We start from the raw sequence: 22,258 nt of genomic DNA, 5'->3' as shown, positions 1-22,258 counted from the left end.
CTGCTGATTAGTGATGTTGAGCATTTTTTCATATGTCTGTTGGCCATCTGTATGTACTCTTTGGAGAAGTATCTATTCAGGTTCTTTGCCCATTTTTTAATTGGGTTGTTTGTCTTTCTTGTGTTGAGTTGTATAAGTTCCTTATATATATTTTGGAAATTAACCCCTTACCACATGTCTCATTATCAAATACTAGAGGCCCAGTGCACGGAATTGTGCACTGGTGGGGTCCCTTGGCCTGGCATGTGCCCTCTCACAATCTGGGACCCCTCGGGGGATATCGGAGAGCTGGTTTTGGCCCGATCTCCGCAGGCCAGGCTGAGGGACCCCACCGGTGCACAAATCTGTGCATGGGGCCTCTAGTATGCATATAAGATCTTTAATCTCTTCCCGGCCTCCCCCCTCCCTGTTTCCCTCTGAGATTCATTAGTCTGTTCCATGTTTCCATGCCTATGTGTTGAGCATCTGCCCCTTGGTGGTCAGTGTGCGCCATAGTTACCGGTCCAACGGTCACTTAGGCTTTTATATGTATAGATGTTCTCCCATTCAGTGGGGATCTGTTAGTCTGTTTTGACCTCATTGCCACACTATTTTGATTACTGTAAGTAATTCTTAAAAACAGGTAATGTTAGCCTTCTCATTTTATTCTTTTTCAGTTATTTATTTTGGATTTTTTAATTTCCATTTTCATTCAAATTAGAATAAGATGATTATTAGCTGTAAAATGCTGAGGTTTTTTAATTGAAATTGCATTGAATCTATAGATCAATTGGAGAAAATTGATATCTTAAGCCAGTATTCATGAACAAGATATGTGTTTCCACGTGTTTAGGTCTTTGATTTTTCTTGGCTTTTGTGGGGGGTTTTTTTTTGTGTGTGTTTTTTTCAGTGTACTGATATTTCACATCTTTTGTTCAACTTATCCTTAAGGTTTTTGTATTTTTTGGTGCTTTTCTATTGTCAGTGATTTTTTTAAAACTTTGTTTATACAAATGAAGCAGTTGTTAAGCAATTGTTTATCAGTAGATAGAAATATAATTAATTTTTATAAATTGACATTATACCCTGTAAACTTGCTATTAAGATCAGTTACTAGTTTTAGGAACTTTTCTGTAGATTCTATTGGATTTTCTACATAGATGTGAACTTATCTGTGAATAAATTCAGTTTTATTTCCTAGCCAGTCTGGTACCCTTTATTTCTTTATCTTGCCTGATTGTACTAGATAGAGCTTCCATTGCAAAGGTGAACATATGTGGCGAGTGCAGACATCTGATTGAACTTAGAGGGGAAAACAGTCTTTGTATTGAGTATAATGTTAGTTATTTTTACCTATATGACCTTTATTGGGTTATGTTTTCCTGGGAGTTTTTATGAGGAATGGTTCTTGAACTATGTCTTGCTTTTCCTCCATCTGTGGCAATGGTCATATATTTTTTTCTATTTTAGTGTTTTAAAGGTGAATTATATTATTGATTTTTCAAACATTTAACCACACTTACATTCCTGGTATAAGCCTCACCTAGGTCATGATGTAATATACTTGATATATTGTTGGATTAGATTGGTCAAAATTTTGCTTAGAATTTGTACATCTGTGTCCATGAGTAATATTGGTCTGTATTTTTCTTTTTGATGTATTCCTTCCTGTTCAATTTTTGGATGAGTTTATTATTTCTTCCTTAAATTAAGAAATGAAGCCATCCAGGCCTACAATTTTGTTGTGGGAAAGTTTTTACCTACAATGTTTTTATCTTTTATTTTTTAATATATAGGGCTTCTCAGGTTATCTATTTCTTCTTGAGGGAGCTTTTGTTACTTACATCTTCCAAAGATTTGGACCAGTTCATTAATTGTCAAAGTTATTGGATAGAGTTACTTATATTATTCTATTTATATCCTTTTAATCTATAGAATCTGTCACATCACTCATTTCTGTTGGTAATTTGTGCCTTCCCCCCATCCCCCAATCAAATTTGGTAGAGGTTTGTCCATTTTATTAATCTCAAAAAAAAAAATAGTACTTGGTTTCATTGATTTTCCTCAATATTTTTTTTTCTTTTTTCATTGCTTTAAATCTAATCTTCATAATATACTTTCTTCTGGTTACTTGGCCTTAATTTGTTCTTTTTCTAGTGTCTTTTAAGACAGAAGCTGAACTCATTGATATGGGGCCATTTCTTCTTTTTTTTAATGTAGTCACTTACTTCTATAAATTTCCTCCTAAGTACTGCTTTAGCACAATCTCACAAATTGTGGTGCCTTTCTTTTAAATTTCAGTTTCCAATTTTTTCTAATTTCCTTCCTACATTTTTTTTTAAAAATCCAAACGTAATTTAGAAGTATTTAACTTAGTTTCTAAATATTTGGGGATTTTCCAGGGAACTTTCTTTTATTGACTTCTAATTTAATCTCTGTGGTCAAAGGACATACTTTGTATGACATGAATCTCTTTGGCCCAAAATATGGGTAGTCTTAGTAAATGTTCCCTTTGCACGAAAGCAGAATGTGTATTTCGCTATTGGTATGGGGGTGTTAAATATCAGTCAGGTCTTGTTCAAGTGTACTATATTTCTGGTTTCTGCCTACTTGTTCTGTCAGTTATTAAGAGAGTTATTCTATCAGTATTGGATTTGTCTGTTTTTCCTTTTAGCTCTACCAGTTTTTGCTTCATGTATTTTGTAGCTCTGTATTAGGATTGCTATGACCTCTTGATGAATTGACTCCTTTGTCATTGTGAAATGACTTTCTTTATCCCTGGTAATTAATTGTCTTTGCTCTGAATTTACTCTAATAATATAGTCCTTCCGCTTTATTTTGATTGGTGCTAGCATGGTATATCTTTTTCCATCCTTTTACTCTTAACCTATTTGGGTATTTATATTTACTAAAGTACATTTCTTATAGATAACATAACAGTTGAGTTTTGTTTGTTTTTACAAAAAGTCAAGTCTTAATGATTTCTGCTTTAAATTCAAATGTTTAGGACATTAACATTTTCTGTGGTAATTGTTATGGTTAGCTTTGAGTCTCTCACCTTGCCATTTGTTTAAGAATAGTTTTAGACTTACAGAAAAATTGAGAAGATGGAGTACGGAGAGCTCTCGGTTCCTTCTATTTTTTTAAATCCTCACCTGAGTACATGTGTTTATTGATTTTTTTTCTTTTGAGAGAGAGAGACAGACAGACAGACAGACAGACTTGGATTGGTTGCCTCTCTGGGAATCGAACTTGCAACCCAGGTATATGCCCTGATTGGGAATCAAACCCTGGAGACCTTTTGGTTTACTGGACAACACTCCAGCCAACTAAGCCACACCTGCGGGACAGTACCTTCTATTCTTAACAATCTTACATTATTAGTATGATATATCTGCCACAAATTCTAATCCAGTATTGGTACGTTTTACCTATTCCAGGATACCAAATTACATTTAGTTGTCATGTCTTCTTAGGCTCCTCTAGGCTGTAACAATTTCTTAGACTTTGCTTGCCTTTGATGACCTTGATAGTCTTAAGGAGAACTGATAAATTATTTTGTGTTTTTTTTTAAATATATATACTTTTTTTTTTTTATTGATTTCAGAGAGGAAGGGAGAGGGAGAGAAAGATCAATAATGAGAATCACTGATTAGCCCTATCTGGTTTGGCTCAGTGGATAGAGCGTTGGCCTGTGGACTGAAGGGTCCCGGGTTTGATTCTGGTCAAGGGCACATGCCTGGGTTGTGGGCTCGATCCCCAATAGGGGGCGTGAAGGAGGCAGCCGATCAATGATACTCTCTCATCATTGATGTTTCTCTCTCTCTCTCTCTCTCTCTCTCTCTCTTTCTCTCTCCCCCCCCCCTCCTCTCTGAAATCAATAAAATATATACATTAAAAAAAAAAGAATCATTGATTAGGTGCCTCCTGCACATCCCCTACTGGGGATCGAGCCCGCAACCCAGGCATTTGCCCTTTACTGGCATTGAACCTGGGACCCTTCAGTCTGCAGGCTGATGCTTTATCCACTGATCCATACCGGCTAGAGCGGAATTATTTTGTATGATGCTCTTCTTTTCCTGAAGGAATTCCTGGTGGAATTTGTTTGATTTTTTTTTTCATTATCATACCAGAGTTATGGGTTTGGGAGATAAAAAGACCACAGAGATTAAGTGCCATTTTTATCCCATCATGTTCAGAATACTTAGTATCAGCATGATTTATCACTGTGATATTGACCATGACCACCTGCCTGAAGCAGGCTTATTAGTTTTCTCAATCTTAAAGTTTTCTCTTAAGGATCTGTTTATTTAGTGTTTTCAGTAGCATCCCTGTGACTCCACAATTTCTCACTTGTGACTTCGACTATCTCAAACTTTAAAGGTCCATTTATAAGGCTCTTGTGTAGGAATCGTGTGGTCTTTACAGCCTGTATGTTTATTATCCTCATCCTTGATTTTTTTGGCCTGTATTTATCTTTTCCTTATTTTGATTCTTTCCTTTATATTTTATTATTGCTTTATTATCTGTGTGCTTCTAGGCTGTCTGACAATTTTTTTTAGAATTGAGACAAAGCATAAACTTGTACATATCACCATAATAAGAGGCTAATATGCAAATAGTCGTTATGCCATAATGCCATGATGCATGAACACATTAAGCGCCCTGTCAGTCACCCGTGACTGACACTATACTTTCCGTCCGGAAGACAAAACAGGCTGGGTGCTTACCGTGTTAAGGACTGATCAGCAGGGACCTGAGGTTGCGTGGTGCCAGGCCAGGGCCAGGGGACCTGAGGCTGCGCCCCCCCTGAGGTTGGCGCCAGGACATGAGGCTACGCTCAGCGGAGCTTGATGTGGGTGAGCCCAGCCAGGTCTTGGTGTCGCCCAGTGGGGGTGGGGCTGGCCAGACACTTCTGTTATAGAGAAAGGGCAAATAGCAGTATTAAAATATTTCCTCTAATTAATTCCCTTTTAATGTGCACGAATTTCATGCACCGGGCCACTAGTTATGTGATAAAAACCATCTGTTAAACTTTGGTAATAAATCTGATACTCAGATTATTTTTTGAAACTGTTTTTCTTTGGGGTGAGGGTTTGTGTTTTTTTTCTTTTTTGCTTCTGCTTTCCTTTTTTAATGGGTAGAACAGCATTTTTCTTATATTCTCTATATACTAGATGACTTAATATGTATATTGAAGACATTAGAATTGCTGTACTGTATCATCTGCTTGGTAAATTTTAAGCCATTTTTCCTGAGTTGATTATTTTGTATAGGAGGAAATGAGTCTCAATCAGAAAGCCAGGAAGACCCCCGAGAAGTACTTAAAAAAACATTGGAATTCTGCTTATCCAGGTAAGGACGGTAGTAGTGTTTCTAGTACCTAATACTTGTGGTATTGTGTACTGGCTATTATATACAGACTAGAGGCCCGGTGCACAAAATTCATGCATGGGTAGGGTCCCTAGAGGCTGCTGGCCAGGGCCCTCCTTCATTCTGTGCCACCCCCTGGTGGTTAGCACACGTCATAGCAAGCGATCGAACTCCCAGTCAGTCGAACTCCCTAGGGGACACTGCATACTAGGCTTTTATATATATAGATGTGACGCTTTACATAGAAGGAGTGTATATCTGTTACTATCTATGTCTGTATATGTCTGTTAACAGGAAATCTGGAATAGTGAATAAGTAACAACCTCCGACATGTTGAAGAGCTCTAGGCCAGAGCCCTCCACAGTTATCCACAAATTCATCTTGAATCATTATCTGGGTTGCTTTTTGAAATTTTGATTCCTGGGCCCCCTCCATACCCAGACTCTGAGTTATGAGGCCTTAGGTTGTCTGTCTTACAAAGACATTTTTCAGCACACTAAAGTTTGAGAACACATTTCCTATACTAGTTTTTAAAATATGCCAAACGTTGCAATAGGAGATTGTTTTACTCATGCAGCATTCATATTTTTAGGTGTGTCCTCTCCCCGCCCCCCAAATATTTTTTCTATTGAAAAGTAGAGGCACTCTTTAATAATAAAATTTCTTCTGTTTCTGACAGAAAAAGAAAAGTAGAGTAGAACATTTAAAGTTCAAACGGAAGAACGGGACAAACAAGAAGATGTAATTGAGTTAAATGTAATCTTTTTGAGTGAGAAGATAACCGTTTGGCACATGTAAAATTTTATCAGTATTAGTGATTTTTCAGTTTTTTCTCTGGGCCTGCCTTAATACTTGAGAATGTTCATCATAGGCCAAAATACCAGGAAGTAGCTCATATTCACCCAGACTGGTTATCTGTGACTTAGCTTGTGATCCTTAAGTCATGTTATGATCAGGTTTTCTTCTTTTTAATCCTGGTTGGTAGAAAGTGCTGGGAAGTGTTTCCGACTGAACAGCAAGCACTTTGGTCACCAACCTTTCCTGGTCTTTTCTTATTTTTCTATTTTCTTGTTCTTTCAATTATATTTCCTTTAAAAAATTGTGTTTGTGTTTTTAATAAGCTACTTAAATACTCTTTAGAACAGATAGCTATAAAATATATTTTGTAAAGATTTACTCGCTCATTAGTTTTGGTTGTATAAAATGCAGTATACTTTTACTCTCTCTGCTCCCCAAATGTCTTTGAAAAAAATTGACCTACGGCAAATAACAGGTGGGTTTGAGTATAAACTAACTCTGAAGTGACGTCACACCACAGTCATATCCTTGTAAGGCTTCCTCTTAAAGAAGTGTTAATTAAGAGAGATTGTCTTCTTTCTGCAGGGAGAACCTTGCTAGTGACATGTACCTTATATCGCAGATGGATAGTGATCAGTATGTGCCAATCACCACAGTGGCTAATCTGGACCACATCAAGAAGCTCAGCACTGACCTGGACTTGATTGTCGAAGTGCTGAGATGTAAGTGAATGACAGTCTAGGATGCATTTTACCTGGTATTGACATTTTTTTACCAGTGTGACTGCTAGATCCAATGCTAAGGTCCTTCATGGCAATTGGAGTCTTCCCTGAAATATGGACCTTTCTGACCAGTCCCCGTTGTGGAGTGCTCACAGCACTGGGCATTGATGGGCTTCACAATTGATCATAGATCTAGGGAGTGGAAAAGGCTCGTGGAGAAATGAAAAGAAGCTGTGACATGAAGGAAAAGTAAAATAAATAGTGCTATTTTAGTGTAAAGTAAAATACACTTTAATTAGCACTCTAGTCACTAAAGTAGTTCCTTTCAAATTTCACCTTCCTACTGAAGTTTGGTGGAATTGTGTTTTTCCTTGTAGGATTTTGTGAATGAGGTTGTTTTTTAGACATTTGGCAACATCAAAGGAAGGTGTAAATGGGTACATCAGAGGTCCACAGTGATTCAGGAAATGTGAATAAAAATAGTTACCTGCCATGTGCGTCTGAAGGGTCGTGGGTTTGATTCCTGGTCAAGATCACACCTCTGTTAGAGGTTCCATGGCACTGGCCCGTGCGGGAGGCAACCAATCGATGTGTGTGTCTTATGTTGATGTTTCTTTCTCTCTCTTTTTTCCTCCCCCTCCTCTCCCCACCCTGCTCCCTCCCTTTCATCCTCTCTAGAAATCAATGAAAAAAATAATCTCGGGTGAGGATAAAATAAAAATGTATAGTTTGCTGGTGCCCTGATTTGTTTTGCAGATTGAGTTTTCTGCAACCTAACCATCTTATTTATTTTTTTGAAACCACTTTATTGAGGTATAATTGACATATAGTGAACTGTGCATATTTAAAATGTGCAGTTGCATCAGTTTGGACATACATATGCATCAGTGAAATCTTCACCGTGATCACGATTACAAACATGCCCACCACTGCCCAAAGTTTCCTGGTGCCCTTTGTAATATTTCTATCTATCCCCTCCTACCCAGAATGGCTTCAGTGGGAATTAGTTTTGTATTAAGTGTATGATATGTCTGATTTTTTAAAAATGGGATTATTTTTAATTATAAAAATTCAGTTTATAATATTGTTTACAAGTACTGGGTGAATAATTTCTATAATCTCCTTCCTCAGGACTGCTCTACTGAATAGCTCTGATGGGCGTCCACAAAGATCACAGTACGATGTGCTCCCCCACCCCACCCAAATATTTCTAAATGATGATGGGTCATCACTGTGCCAAAATTAAAGCCCCATTTCTCTGAGTTACTGCCATGACTATCCATCTGACTCTTATGCAAAAGTGTTTACATATTCTCCCTGGTTTAGTTGTACTGTGGACAGCCAGTGAAGATTTTTTTTTCTTGTGTCCATTTAGTAGTAGACAAAGAAGAACATCTTATCTTACAAACATAGTTGGATTTTCTATTCACAAATGAAGGTTTTCTTCTATTTTCTGTTCCTAGACAAATGTCATAAGGTCATTAAATTATTGAAACAAATAATGAAGAAACTGGCAAAAACAAAACATAATTCATGAAGTTTGAATTCTGAAAACTAGTGTTGTGTTTTCCAGTATTGCTTTTGTTTTGGAATGTTCACTTAGAACAGGAACCTATTTTACATATTAGTTGAGATTGGTTCCACCTGACCCACTTGTAAAGGCCAGCAGCTTTCTTTTTTTCTTTTTTAAAATACAGTTTTGTGTTGATTTCAGAGAGGAAGGGAGAGGGAAAGAGAGAGAAACATCAATGATGAGAGAGAATCATTGATTGGCTGCCTCCTGCGCGCCCCACACTGGATCGAGCTCGCAACCCAGGCATGTGCCCTGACCGGGAATTGCAACATGATGTCATGGTTCATAGGTCAATGCTCAACCACTGAGCCAAGCCAGCCAGGCATCAGCAACTTTCTTAATCTTTACTTCTTATGAATTCAAAATGAAAAGTCATAATAAGACAGAAAATTATTTTATTTGGGGGGACTTGTAGAAAGGAAAAGCCATTAACCCTGAATTGTAATTGTTAGTTATTCGAGCTGTTTAGAACCTTTGTTTCATAGTGTTGACATTGATTATAGCTCTTATAGGACTTTTAAATCATGTTCTATAGTTCTGAGAAATGTAATATGTAAGAGTAGTTTAAAACCTTTCACTAATTTACAGTGTATACAGGTTTTTTTTCAATGTGTTTAGTTCCATAGTGTAACATCCTATTGGAGTATCTATATTATATCATAATGGAATGTAAATGACTGGTGTGTTTTAATATTTTGTTTTACCATGCATTTTTCTTCTCTTTATAGCTTTACCTTTAGTCCAAGTGGATGAGAAGGGAGAAAAAGTAAGGCCAAATCAAAATCGTTGCATAGTAATATTACGTGAAATTTCTGAATCCACCCCTATAGAAGTAAGTAATTTCTCCTCACAAGGCTACTTTGAAGTTTTTTTGTGTGGTTTTTTGTTTACTTCTGTGTTTTTTGAGGATAAAGAATTCTTATGTACAGTAACACTTTCCCCAGGATTTACACACTGATGATTTCAATATGATTCATATGTGTGAGTGGTTCTCAAAGTGTTTGGTCTCAGGACTTCACTACAAACTTTACATTTTAAAAAATAATTAATGGTGATTACAGTATTGAGAAATTAAAAGAAAAGGTTTAAATATTTATTTACTTTAAAGTAATAATAATAAACCCACAAGATAAAGAACTTCACTTTTCAAAACAAATATTTTCATGACAAGGATACACTGCAAAGAGTGCAGTGAGCAAGATTAGCTTGTGCTTCATTCCAGCTGTTGGGCCCACATCAGTGCAGATGTTGTCTTAGTAAAAAGGCAAAGGCATCTTTTAATAAAGTAATGAATGTTTTTAATCCTCACCTGAGGGTATTTTTCCCATTGATTTTTAGAGAGAGTGGAAGAAGGGGGTGGGGTGGGGAGAGAGGGAAAAACATCAATATGAAAGAGACACATCAATTGGTTGCCTCCCGCATGCACCCCGATTAGGACCAGGGATCAAGCCTGCAATCAGCATACATGCCCTTGCCTGGAATCTAACCTGGGACCCTTCAGTCCTCAGGCAATGCTCTGTCCACTGAGCCAAACTGGCTAGGGCATAAAGGCATCTTTTTTATGTAAATGGAATAGAGATCATAATTTGAGAAGTTCTAATGTAGGCAATAATTTTAGAAAACCACAGCATTTGATTGAGTTGTGAAAAGTAATGTTAGAGAATATCTATAATATCTGTGACATATCCGAATGTTTAATCTGAGTTGCATGTGTGTAGTAAAACATACTGATGGTCATGCCTTGAGAGAATGAAGAAAAGCCTTCCTGTAGAGCATTAAGAATATTTTTTATTTGATTGGAGTTTTCTCATTATAGGTCACATCATTTTTTTTTCCATACCTGATAAACTTTGAATGGATGCCAGGCATTTTGGACTGTAATGTTTTATAGTCCTTCCTCTTGACTATTCTTGAGCTTTGTTTTGAGATTCAGTTGTCTGACTTGGAAGCAGTTTCATCATTAGGGGCAGTGGTTAGGTGGGAGCAAAGCTGCCTTTCTTCTAGAGCTGATTTATCTATGCTGACTGAGGCAGCACCGTCTGCATGCCCTGAAGAGGGCCCTGGAGGGGCTGGACTGAGCTAGGCTGTGCTCAGCTCAGCTCACCCTCCTAGCACTGCAGCCTGTTAACTCCAGGTGTGAGCTAGGTTCTCCCAAGCTCACCTGTGTTGCATGGCCTGAGGTCCATTGTCTGAAAACTGTTATTCCACATATTTTATCTTTTATTTTTGTTTCATGTGGGAGGCTAAATCTGGCTTATCTTGGCCAGAAGCAAAAGTCCAGCTAATTTTCAAATTTCTTAAATCCCCAGCCTACTGGTAAAATTAAATTATATTTTCACATTAATTTAGCTTAATGGTATCTTGGGAGTAGAGAAAGCTGTCAATAAGTTGTGGACTTATGTTCCTATAGCAGTGGAACCTCAGTTCTGGAAGCCACACTGAACCTCCTGAGCTATTTTGAAGGAGCAATTCACTGGATATCAGTGTGTTAGACTCTGTCTAAGGATCTTTCTTGAGAGCATTGTATCATTTGTATTTCATGTGGACAAAAGGTGGCATGGTTGAAAATTAATTTCTAACGTTTCTATTTCCCATAGGAAGTAGAAGCACTATTTAAAGGAGATAATTTACCAAAATTTATAAACTGTGAGTTTGCCTATAATGATAATTGGTTTATTACATTTGAAACAGAAGCTGATGCCCAACAGGTAAGCTTCTCTCCCTCAAGAAGTACAAAGTTTGCCAATACTTAACAATTAGGTACGTAGTGGGACTAAATTTGGGCAGTGATACTGCTATCACATTTCAGGGTTAAGTTTGAATATAAAGTTCAGAAGAAATCAAGTTGTAGCAACTTAAATAGGTGTGTGTTTGTAGATAGTTTTGTAGAAATATGAAAAGCAAGTGACATTATAATCTCAGGATATGTAAGACAAGCAGCCTAGAACATTAGTTCTGTTCTTATATCTAGGCAGAGACAGATCTTACTAGTTGGCAAGTGTTTTGGGAAATTTGAACCTGACCTTATCTTCCACTTGGCATCACATGTGTTACAAGATACTTGAAAGAGCACCAAGGCTCTGGGAGGAGACACAGGACTTAGGATGGTCTCCCTGCCCTGAAAGGAAGACTTTTCTCTGGGGAAACAGTAGCATGTATAAAGGAAGCTCTCAGTGTTAAATGGTTTCAATGCAGGTGGTTCAGAGGACAGAAACAAGCATCTGAAAGGTGGACTTATAATTGGATTCCGGGGGGCGGGGGGGGCGGGGTACTAGGAGGAGCAGGTAGCAAGTGGGTCAGAGCCTTCAGTGTTATGGAGTGGGATTTGGAAAAGAATAAAGACTTTAAAAAAAAATATTTTCTTTATTTCAGAGAGGAAGGAATAGGGAGAGAGAGATAGAAACATCATGATGAGAGAGAATTATTGGTCAGCTGCCTCCTGCACGCCCCCATACTGGGGATTAAGCCTGCAACCTGGGCATGTGCCCTGGCTGGGAATGGAACCATGACCTCCTGGTTCATAGGTCAGTGACCCTCAACCACTAAGCCATACCAGCCGGGCAAGAATAAGGATTTTTGAATATTGCAATCCTAGTTCTTTCCTTTTCCAAACTGTAATCCCAGTTTCAAATTGTAGTTATTATTAGGAATTTGGCACCCATTCATTGTTTCCCCTGGGTTAGGATTCTAGCCTGTGGTCTCTGGGAGCCTTTCATGTTATCTATTAATACTTACAAAATGTATACAGATGTTGGTTGTGAGAATTTTGGGTAGAGATTCCATAGATCTTATCAGGTTGTTTTTTTAAAAGGAATCTGTGGCCCAAAAAAGGTTAAGAATCACAGTTCTAGGTCTTGTCCATTGTATTTTAACGATATAATTCCTTGTCTGAGGTATAACTGTCATTTCATCTTATTTGTAAGATTAACACCATGGTATTTTGGATGACTTTATCCTTAGGCTTATAAATATCTGCGAGAAGAAGTCAAAACTTTTCAAGGAAAACCAATTAAGGTAAGCAAGACCACTGGTTATACTTTATTTGTAAATCCATATTTTAAAGTATTCTAATAGACATTTATTATATTTTCACACAGGCACGGATAAAAGCAAAGGCAATAGCTATAAACACATTTTTGCCAAAGAACGGATTTAGGCCCCTGGACATGAGCCTTTATACGCAGCACCGTTACACAGCGTCCTTTTACTTACCTCCCATCTATAGCCCCCAGCAGCAATTCCCTCTCTATAGCCTGATTGCTCCCCAGACGTGGTCAGCAACACACAGCTATCTCGATCCACCCTTGGTGAGTCCTGTCTTTTCTTGTCCCTTATGTGACAGTTGTGTTGTGGACACTGCACTAGATGCTTTGAAGGATAGTGAACCAGATAACGTCTACAGCTTGCTATAGAAAAACACCTTCTGGTTCTGTGGTGGGTTTTAAATTTAATTGGGAGATAAATAAGGAGCCATGTGTATTTAAAAACTTTCAAACATTGTACTCAGTCCTTTGCCCAGTTTGCTTGCCCTCCTGTCTAGCATTTCTTTTCCTAAATGTAAGGAAATGTATACCTAGTAAAACAAAGTATGATGCAAGCTCTGGGGTGGGTAGCAGGGGAGCTGTGTGAGCACGAGGTGGTCTGGGGGGATGGCTTTAAGGAGAACAGTGTTCTCATAGATTTCTAACAGTCAAAGATGCATAGAAGACAAGCCATCTTGTAAGTGTTACTTCTCACATCAGCCCTATAGTCACTTGGCATAATTAATTTTTACATATTTTGAGCTCTGTTAAAGCCTGTGGTTAGAATTCATAGATTTGTAATGGATTCAGTCCTTTTTCTTAAGCTGTTCTGGTGCAGATGTTAGAAAGATTGGGTAGGCTCTGGGCATGAGTTGGATGTAGTGGATGTGTAAGGGCTAATCTACAGCAGGAAAAGAACTAGCCATTGCCCCCCTGCCTGGGAGGTGGAGTGGGTTAGTTGGAGGGAGGTTTGCATTGGGTTGCCAGCAGGTTTTGTTGGAACCATAGCGATGGAAGAGTAGAGTGTGTGGAAGGTTGTGGTCAGAAGCAAGAATTGAGTTTAAAATTTCAGGGATATGGCTGTGGACCACATCAAGGAAAATTGGGATGATCCATCAGCTGTGTGGGAAATGAAGGATGTGAGCCATGCCCAATCGTATGGGATATTACCTGAGGCTTGTTACCACTGATTGATGGATGCAAGGAGGGTGGTAACTGAAAAGGGTGAGCCTGAGAGAAGGAGGGTAGACTCAGCTGGATGGTGGGTGCCTGTTACCTACTAGAATGTAAAGATGTGTGTCCATGAAGGAATAGTCTGGAAAAAACAAATGTGTAAAGCAGGTGATTATTGCAAAAATGGAACAGAGGCAGAATTCTGTGAAACTTATAAGTAGGGGTTTATCAGATATAATGTCATTCTCTAAGTGGAACATATCAGAAGGGCTGGAAGGGGAAGGAAGCTGCATGAGAATGGCATGCGCAGAGGTTCCTGGGGTGGTTGTGGCGTGGTGAGTGTTTCTGAGCTGAGATGGGGACTGGGTAGATGAGCTTTGTAAGCTCTACGTGTACAGGTTCTTAAATGTGTCTTGAGGTGTGTGGACTGCATCTGTGGTGTGTGGGACATGAGCAAGACAGATGGGGAGAGAGACGAGTCGGGAGAGGTCCTTATGGGCGCTGAGCTCCTAGAACCACTCAGTGAAAGACGGTGGCAGACAAGTGCTAACGTGCAAAATTGTGTCTGCCTCTGAATGAATCCTAATGTTAAGAAAATGTACTACTTTTTTGAAGTATTTACTATATTCTGTACAAGTGTACTGCTAGCCATATAGTTAATATGTCATGGGAGACCTGTAAAAGGAAAGAAAGTCCGTAACCTCTTGTGTTGAATAATTTCTCCAAAAGACGCCACCGCCATGCTTATGCTGTTTAGTTCTTGAGTTAGATTGTGTTTCTACTTTATATAGTAATATGTATCCCCATCCAGAGTGGGGTGCTTTGGGATCCTAGATCAGTTGTCTGGCCATTTGGGATGGCTCCTGGTCTGATATGTGAGGCTCTTTGCTTGCTCTAAAACACACTGCATTTTTGAGCAGAAGTGAAGAGATGATGCTTATTAGTTCTCAGAAAGTTATGTTAAATTACTGTGTTAGCAAGCAATTTATTTTTAAAATCTTGAGCAAAATTGTTTAAATACCAGAGTTCTACATGTAAAAGTTCATACGTGAAAGGATTCCTCTTGATGAGTCTTCTGATGAAAAACAATTGTCAGAATCTAGTTTTGGGGCGATTGACATATTTCTAAATAGTCTGATTCTTTCAAATTGTGGAATTTCTCGTTATTGCATTGGGGATTCTGTCAAAGTTTCAAGTCTGTCTCTCTCCACCAGCGTTTTGAGGAATTCAATTAAAGTCATTGGGGTTAAGGAGAAATTTGCTGACTTCTTATCAGTCTGGAGATAGTGTTGCAGTCATTAGGTTGAGCACTTAGGGTTTCCAGACAAGCATGTGGGGTCTTGGCAGGTGCTTCCCTCTCTTGTCAATTTCCATGTGTGGGGATCCTCTTCCTGGAGGCTTGCTGGGAGGATCATTTGAAACAGCCTTGGAAAAGGTCTTAGCCCCAGCCTGACTTTGGCCATTAGCAATAATCTTACACAGTGCTTTTCCTAAAGGAATATCCTATATAATAAAAGCATAATATGCAAATCAACTTAAGGGCAGCATGACCAGGTGGCGGGGGGGGGGGGTGGCAGGGGGGGCCAGCGAGCAGTCGGCACCAGGCCAGCCAAAGCGTGTGCCAGTGGGCAGAGGGAGGGGACAGCGATGGGGGGAGAAGGGGAGGGGGCGGTGACCAGCGGCAGCAGAGGGGTAATGGGGGGGTGCGGGCTGCTCTCTGGCCAGTACCCCCCTCCTCACCTGCCCTGTCGCCTCCCACAGAGGGAGGCCACCAGCAGTGGCAGTGGCGGGGCAATGTGGGGCGGGGCCCAGCGCTGTCCCCTGATCAGCCTGCCTAGTTGCCTCCCGCAGAGGAAGGCCAGACTGCAGCTTAGGCAGGGGAGCGGGCCTAAGCCATCAGTCAGACATTCCCTGAGGGCTCCCGGACTGCGAGAGGGCTCAGGCTAGGCTGAGGAACCCCGCCCGCCACCCCCAAGTGCACGAATTTTCGTGCGCCGGGCTTCTAGTATTAAGTATAAAATGGAACATAGACTCCTTGACACATCAAGGAATGACATGTGTTACCATCTTAGGCAGTGTTAACCAACTCGAAGTCTGGTTATGGTTTGTTGACTTATTTTTGTTTTTAATGAATCTAGGTAACTCCATTTCCAAGTACTGGATTTATAAATGGATTTACGTCTCCAACCTTCAAACCCGCAGCAACTCCTCTGGCTTCACTCAGACAATACCCTCCGAGAAGCAGGCAAGTTGCGTGAGTCACTAAAATGCTGTTTTTCTACCATTTGTAATAATAGGTCACTGCCACACTGTATATTTTAAAAGCAAAGCAAAACAAAATGTATTAAACCTTGGTCGTTCTAACCATGTGCATGACTCCTGTTTAACTGAGAGGCTGTTCCTGATGATTGCTAATGATATACTTGACCACTGTAGTAATGTTCATCCAAGATAAAACTACTCGAAACATTTGATTACTCAAAATGATGCTGTAGTGCCTACATACAGGGGGTTCTCTTCAGACAAAGTCTTCTGGGGTCAGCGTGCAACCATGTGAGCCTGCTTTTCATTTGAGAATTGATACTGTAGTTATAGGTTTGCACTGTCAGCACCATCAAACATACCATGCGTCAACTATTCTTACCACTTTAATATTTTTTCTAAATAGAGAGCACATTTTACCTTAGACATTCCTGTGTGAGCATGCTCATTTCATCATGCTGTGATCACTCATAATTGAACCTTTATAAACATTTCATTCGCAGGAATCCTAGTAAATCCCATCTGCGCCACGCCATTCCTAGTGCAGAGAGAGGACATGGGCTGTTAGAAAGTCCATCAATATTTAACTTCACCGCGGATCGGTTAATTAACGGTGTGCGGAGCCCACAAGCAAGGCAGACAGGCCAACCTAGAACCCGCATACAGAACCCTCCAGCTTATGCCAAGAGAGATACAGGAACCGGGCGGGTGGAGCAGAGCAGTCTTGAATCCTCTCCTGGTTTAGGTCGAGGCAGGTGAGTTACTCAGAACTGTCATTGGATGGGTACTATGTAATGATAAACTGTTAATATTTTTAAATTCCATTAATTGAGATGTTTTTTATAATCATTACTTTCAAATACATCACAGAAAATTAAATTGAAGGCTCTAACCATCAAAGGTTTCATATAGTTACTCAGAGGGGTTACTTTTTTAAAAAATATATTTTTTTTAATTGATTTCATGGAGGACAGGAGAGATAGAAACATCAATGATGAGAGAATCATTAATTTGCTGCCTCCTGCAGGCCTCCCACTGGGGAATTAGTTTGGTCTCTCAGTGGTTTATTCGATACAGGATGTCAGGAAGGAAACCCCCTCTTACAGATAACCAGCTGAACTTGCCTAAGGTGTTTTGGTGTGTGTTTTTTTTTAAACCGAAGGCTCCCAAGTTTGATTCTGGTCAAGGCCAAGGCTGTATCCACTGAGCCAAACCAACTACCGCCAGAGGGGTTACTTTTAGAGCAGAGACCTAACTGGTCACATCTTTGTTGTAATGTAAACTATGGATGGAATGGAACCATGTTAGGTTACAGTCATTATTTGTGGAGATGTTCAAGCAGAGTAGATACCAGACTCCACAATATGTGAACCTCTAGTCTCCTCCCATTCCTGCCTATTCAAAGAGCCCACATTTTCTGTTCTAGTCTTGCTCCTTTTCCAACCAACAGGATCACACAATAGACAGATAATGAGTTGTGTAGCCAGGCAGACAGGAGTTTAAATCCCACTAGTACTAAGTTTATTTGCCTGTTGGTCATATTTAGGGGTGATTTCCATCCCTGGGTGTTCAGTCAGGTAATGTTGGTCCCACAATGTCTGTGGTTATCTGGATCCTTACCGCATCCTAACAGTGGGCTGTGTCCACTCTCTTTTCTCCTTTCCTTTGATGCATGCAGCTTGTTGCTGCTTGCTGTCTTACCTTCTGCCACTTGCACTCTATTAGAGGGGTGAGATTAAAAAGATGGAAGTGAGTCCAGGGCGTGTGTTCTGTCACTACTCTCTTGCCCGAGACTGGCAGGTTGAAGCTGGCTTTATCCAGTTGGTTCTCTCAGTGGTTTATTTGATACAGGATGTCAGGAAGGAAACCCCCTCTTACAGATAACTAGTTCTACTTGCCTAAGGTGTGTTTTTTTTAAACTACTTTGAATACTTTAGATGAACATATTTCTAAGTGTTTCATACAGCATGTACAGTAGTGTCTAACATGCAAAGACTCCAGTGACATTGGTTCCTCTTTCTTCTTGACTCAACAGGTGCTTCCAGTGCAGGTTCAGGGTGTGAGGGACCAGAGGCAGTCCATTGTATTTATGGTGGTTAATCCGTATGGCTAGGCCTTGGAGGGGTTGTAGGATAAAAGTTAGAATGGCTGACGACAGCATGCTGCAGAACTGTCGTGGGACTGCATATCTTCAAGAAATTTGATATAAAGTTAGTTCAGCAGGTATTGGAGGGCTGAAAGGCAAAGAGGGACACTGAGGAAATACAGACTTCAGGAAGCAGCTGCTACCCATAGGGCAGGGGGACATTGGGAGTGTTTGGGCTTATCAGACTGAGAAGCTTGGAGCAGGACTTGTGGAGCTGAAGCCAGACCCTAATGAGGGGCCTATCATGCTGCTAGAGGGACAGTGCAAAAAAATGCCACCAGATAGACAGGTTTCCAGCTCCTCTCCTTTTCTGTCTACCTGTAATACTTACTGTTAAGAAAAGCTCCTGGCAATGGAAAGACAGGGCCTGAGGAACACCTGCCCGGGGTCATACACAGGTTAAAGGGACCTGAAGCTGAGAAGATCTGGTTGACCAGTGCTATCCAACTGTGGCCACACGGATACGTATAATCCTCCCACAGCACTCGACTTCCAAACTACAGCAGTGATGAGTCAATGCCTTTGCCCAACAATTAGAGACTCCCATACAAATCCTCTGTACCCCGAGGACTACGACCACCACTAGCAAGACATCAGGAGAAAGGAGTTGAGCTGGTGTGCAGCAGTACACATGACACACAGGGAAAAGCCAGTAAGGAAGCTCTGGTTATACTGATAGGTGGCTCCTTCCTCTTCCTCAACATTTCCTTTGTCTCTAGACAAGCCTTCCGGCACTCAGTGCTTCAGCTGGAGGGTGATCCTGTACTTCCTGAGCCATGGTGGCTGTGTCCCCCATTAGCGCTCCCCTTTTTTTGGTTTTTGTTTTGTTTCCCATTAACTTTATGTGTTGGGCTTAAGGAGCAGTGCAAGGCTTCCCAAGGACCACACATGGTTCTCCAACCCCCTTTGTAGCAACAGCCTGCAGAGCAGTCACCCAGTCAGGTGCAGTGGCTGGAGGAATTCCAGCTGAGCAGACGCTGACTGTTAATGTCACTGGTGAGAGCATTCTGCTCTGTTGACCAACACAGCCAAACCACCAGAATTCAAAGTTGTGGGCACAGGAAGTAGAAATTATGCTGGTAGAATATTGGCTGTGCTCTCTGGTGGCTGGACCTATGTGCTGCCATGGCCTAAGCTTGGTCATATGCAAAGCATATGCTGCTCTCCTGAATTAGGGCCATCCTCTGAGGGTGCTGCTGGCCCCTAGCCTTGCAGTTGAGTGTTCACTCAACCAGCCTGCTCCCCATATTGGGGCACACACCACTTCTGTTGCTATGGGATGGGCCTCTGGGTCTGACTAGCACTGCATGGGCACTAAGGTGGCATCTCCTTAGGTCCACTGAGTGGTGCTGATGGGGCGATGGCAGGCAGAAATGCTGCCTCCTCCAGGATGGGGCAGGGCTGGCACCACTAAGGTGATGATAAACAGGCTAGCCTTGGCACCGGGATCCCAAGTGTGACTATTGTGCACCTGGGGTGACCAGGAAGAGGCTGGCTGGTCACCACCTTTTTTCTCCCAGCTGTCAGAGGTCTCTGCTAAAGTGGATAATTTCAACACAGATGCCTTCACAGTGTTCCTTCCATAAGACTGCCAAGGTCTTCTGTCACCAGACTTTGAGTCTTGGACTTTGTGGGTCTATCATACAGCCAGATCCTTAGCTCCTCTGTTCAAGAACCAATAAACATCTGTATTTTCATTTCTGTAACCAGACAGTGGATAACAAATATGTTGCTTGAAGTTTTGCCCTCCGTAGTTGATCCCCCTGTACCCTAGGTTTCGGAGGCACTCCTGAGGCAATCTGACACTGTATGGCCATAAGTAATCCAGGTGTGGAACGCCTTCCCCCTTGTCCCTGTGCTGAAGGACTCCCTACAAGGGAGTGATGCACAGAACTGGAGCCCTGGTTCTGATGTGCTACTTCTGCTGCTAGTGGGTGCTAGTGCTTGTGTCTATCTCCATGGCTCAGTGCCCCATCATGATGGGTGGCTCAAGTCCATGGTCACTGATGTCTACAGTCAGGCTTTTATTTTATTTTATTTTAAATACGTTTTTATTCATTTCAGAGAGGAAGGGAGAGGGAGGGAGGGAGGGAGGGAGGGAGGGAGGGAGGGAGGGAGAAATATCAATGATGAGAGACAGTCGGTGATCAGCTGCTTCTTGCATGCTCCCTACTGGTGATGAAGCCTGAAATCTGGGCATGTGCTCCGACTTGGAATTGAACTGTGGCCTCCTGGTTTATAGGTCAATGCTCAACCACTGAGCCACACCAGCCAGGCTACAGTCAGGCATTTAGGCTCTACTAGGAGCCAGTTCCATTTTGATGATAAATCCAATACGTTTTTATCATCATTGTCTAACAAATCACCTGTGTAGTTCAGTGTCAGATTTTACACATCCTGTCATTCCAACTGAATGGATGTTCAAGATTGATAATCATAACAAAAATTTGAAATAGCCACTAGGAATATTCTTTTAATATTTTTATTTTCCAATGTAGACATCATTTTTAGTCCTTTACTATATAGTTTTTGTTTCTTTTGCTTATACTTCTTAAGGTTGGGATTTTGAATCAAAAGTCATTATAAAAGAATACAAAATCATTAGGATTAAATATGTGTGCTCTTACATGTGCCCAATGAAAAATGTTCCAAGTGGGAATCATCAGAGAGATGCAAATTAAAACTGTAGTGAGCCCTGGCTGTTGTGGCTCAGACAGTTGAATGTTGTCCTGTACACCAAAAGGTCACCGGTTCAATTTCTGGTTGGGGCACATGCCAGGGTTGAGGGCTCACTCCTTGACAAGGGGGCGTGCAGGAGGCAGCTGATTAATGTTCTGCTCTTACATCAATGTTTCTCTCTCTCTCACTCTCTATCTTTTTCTCTCTCCCTTTCTCTCTAAAATCAAAATTTAAAAAATGTTTTTTAAATTAAAAAACAAACTTACAATAAGGTATCACTTCACACCTTACCAGAATGGCTACCATCAATAAATCAACAAACAGGTGCTGGTAAGGATGTGAAGAGAAGGGAACCCTAGTGCACTTTTGGTGGGAATGCAGACTGATGCAGCCACTGTGGAAAATAGTATGGAGTTTCCTCAAAAAATTAAAAATGGAACTGCCATTTGGCCCAACCATTGCATTTCTGAGAATATATCCTAAGAATCAAAACACCAGTCAAAAAGAATATATTCACGCCTGTGTTTATAGTAGTGTTATTTATAATAGCCAAGATCTGGAAACAGCACAATGCCCATTAGCAGATAAGTGGATGAAAAGACTGTGGTACATTTAGACAATGGTGGAATACTATGTGGCTATTGAAAAAAAAGGACTCTTAACTTCTTGTAACAGCAAGATGGACCTGGAGATTATTGAGCTAAGCAAAATAAGTCAGTCAGAAAGACAAATACCATATAATCTCACTAGTATGTGGCATCTAATGAACAAAACAATCTGATGAACAAAATAGAAACAAAGGCATGGATACATGGATCAGACTGACAAATGTCAGAGGGGAGGGAGGTAGAAGGTACTGGATAAAAGAAGGTGAAGAGATTAGCCAAAGAACATACATTCATAGCCCATAGACACAGACAACAGTGGTGAAGACCAAGGGAGAGGGGGATGCAGGTGGGCAACATGGGGTGGGGAATGAGGGACATGTGTAATAGTGTCAACAACAAAAAAAGCTCCAAGTGGGAAAAAAATTAACTGTTTTGTTTTTCTCTCCTCTAGGAAAAATTCCTTTGGTTACCGGAAGAAAAGAGAGGAGAAGTTTACAGTGAGTACATCAAGCTTGTATTTTTGCAAGACATTTAAATATAATTTATATTAAGCAAGCATGAAATGTAATTGCAGTTACATCAAGAATAAATGTTAAGGCGTAATAAGGAGCATTTTAAAAGAAGTTTTCTTTTTATGTCATATCCATGAAGTGATAGCTGATATTTTTGATGTTCTAATGGGGAGAAGATGGTAGCTAGTTTTCTGAGGTAGTACATGGTACATGTGTGTGCATGTATTGTGCAGTAGGTACAGCCAGTACATACTATGCACATGATGTAGTCTATCTGCAGGCGTCCACATGAGTTCTTGCGTGTAGTTAACTATATAGTACTAGTGGCCCAGTGCACAAAATTCGTGCACGGGGAGGGGGGGGAAGGGTTGTCCCTCAGCCTGGCCTGAACCCTCTCCAATCCTGGACCCT

At 40.6% G+C, this 22,258-nt stretch overlaps 1 protein-coding gene across 10 annotated transcripts in view; it reads left to right on the top strand.

The window, feature by feature from the left end:
- LARP4B (La ribonucleoprotein 4B) overlaps positions 1 to 22,258 on the top strand; it is a 104,973-nt gene that overhangs the window by 68,212 nt on the left and 14,503 nt on the right. For 5 of the 10 annotated variants that reach the window (XM_059662898.1, XM_059662900.1, XM_059662887.1 and 2 more), the window contains 9 exons: positions 5,256 to 5,334; positions 6,736 to 6,872; positions 9,174 to 9,277; positions 11,043 to 11,153; positions 12,406 to 12,459; positions 12,543 to 12,752; positions 15,779 to 15,894; positions 16,406 to 16,657; positions 21,787 to 21,832. In XM_059662898.1, coding sequence (XP_059518881.1) covers positions 5,256 to 5,334; positions 6,736 to 6,872; positions 9,174 to 9,277; positions 11,043 to 11,153; positions 12,406 to 12,459; positions 12,543 to 12,752; positions 15,779 to 15,894; positions 16,406 to 16,657; positions 21,787 to 21,832 — 1,109 coding nt within the window. The remainder of the gene's footprint in view (positions 1 to 5,255; positions 5,335 to 6,735; positions 6,873 to 9,173; positions 9,278 to 11,042; positions 11,154 to 12,405; positions 12,460 to 12,542; positions 12,753 to 15,778; positions 15,895 to 16,405; positions 16,658 to 21,786; positions 21,833 to 22,258) is intronic. The other 5 variants (XM_059662922.1, XM_059662914.1, XM_059662918.1 and 2 more) reach the window with 3 other exon arrangements.

This window comes from Myotis daubentonii, chromosome 1, assembly GCF_963259705.1.
Source record: "Myotis daubentonii chromosome 1, mMyoDau2.1, whole genome shotgun sequence".
In the NCBI taxonomy this organism is placed as follows: Eukaryota; Metazoa; Chordata; class Mammalia; order Chiroptera; family Vespertilionidae; genus Myotis; species Myotis daubentonii.
Note: the sequence above shows the minus strand (reverse complement) of the source record. Positions and strands in the feature narration are given on the sequence as shown.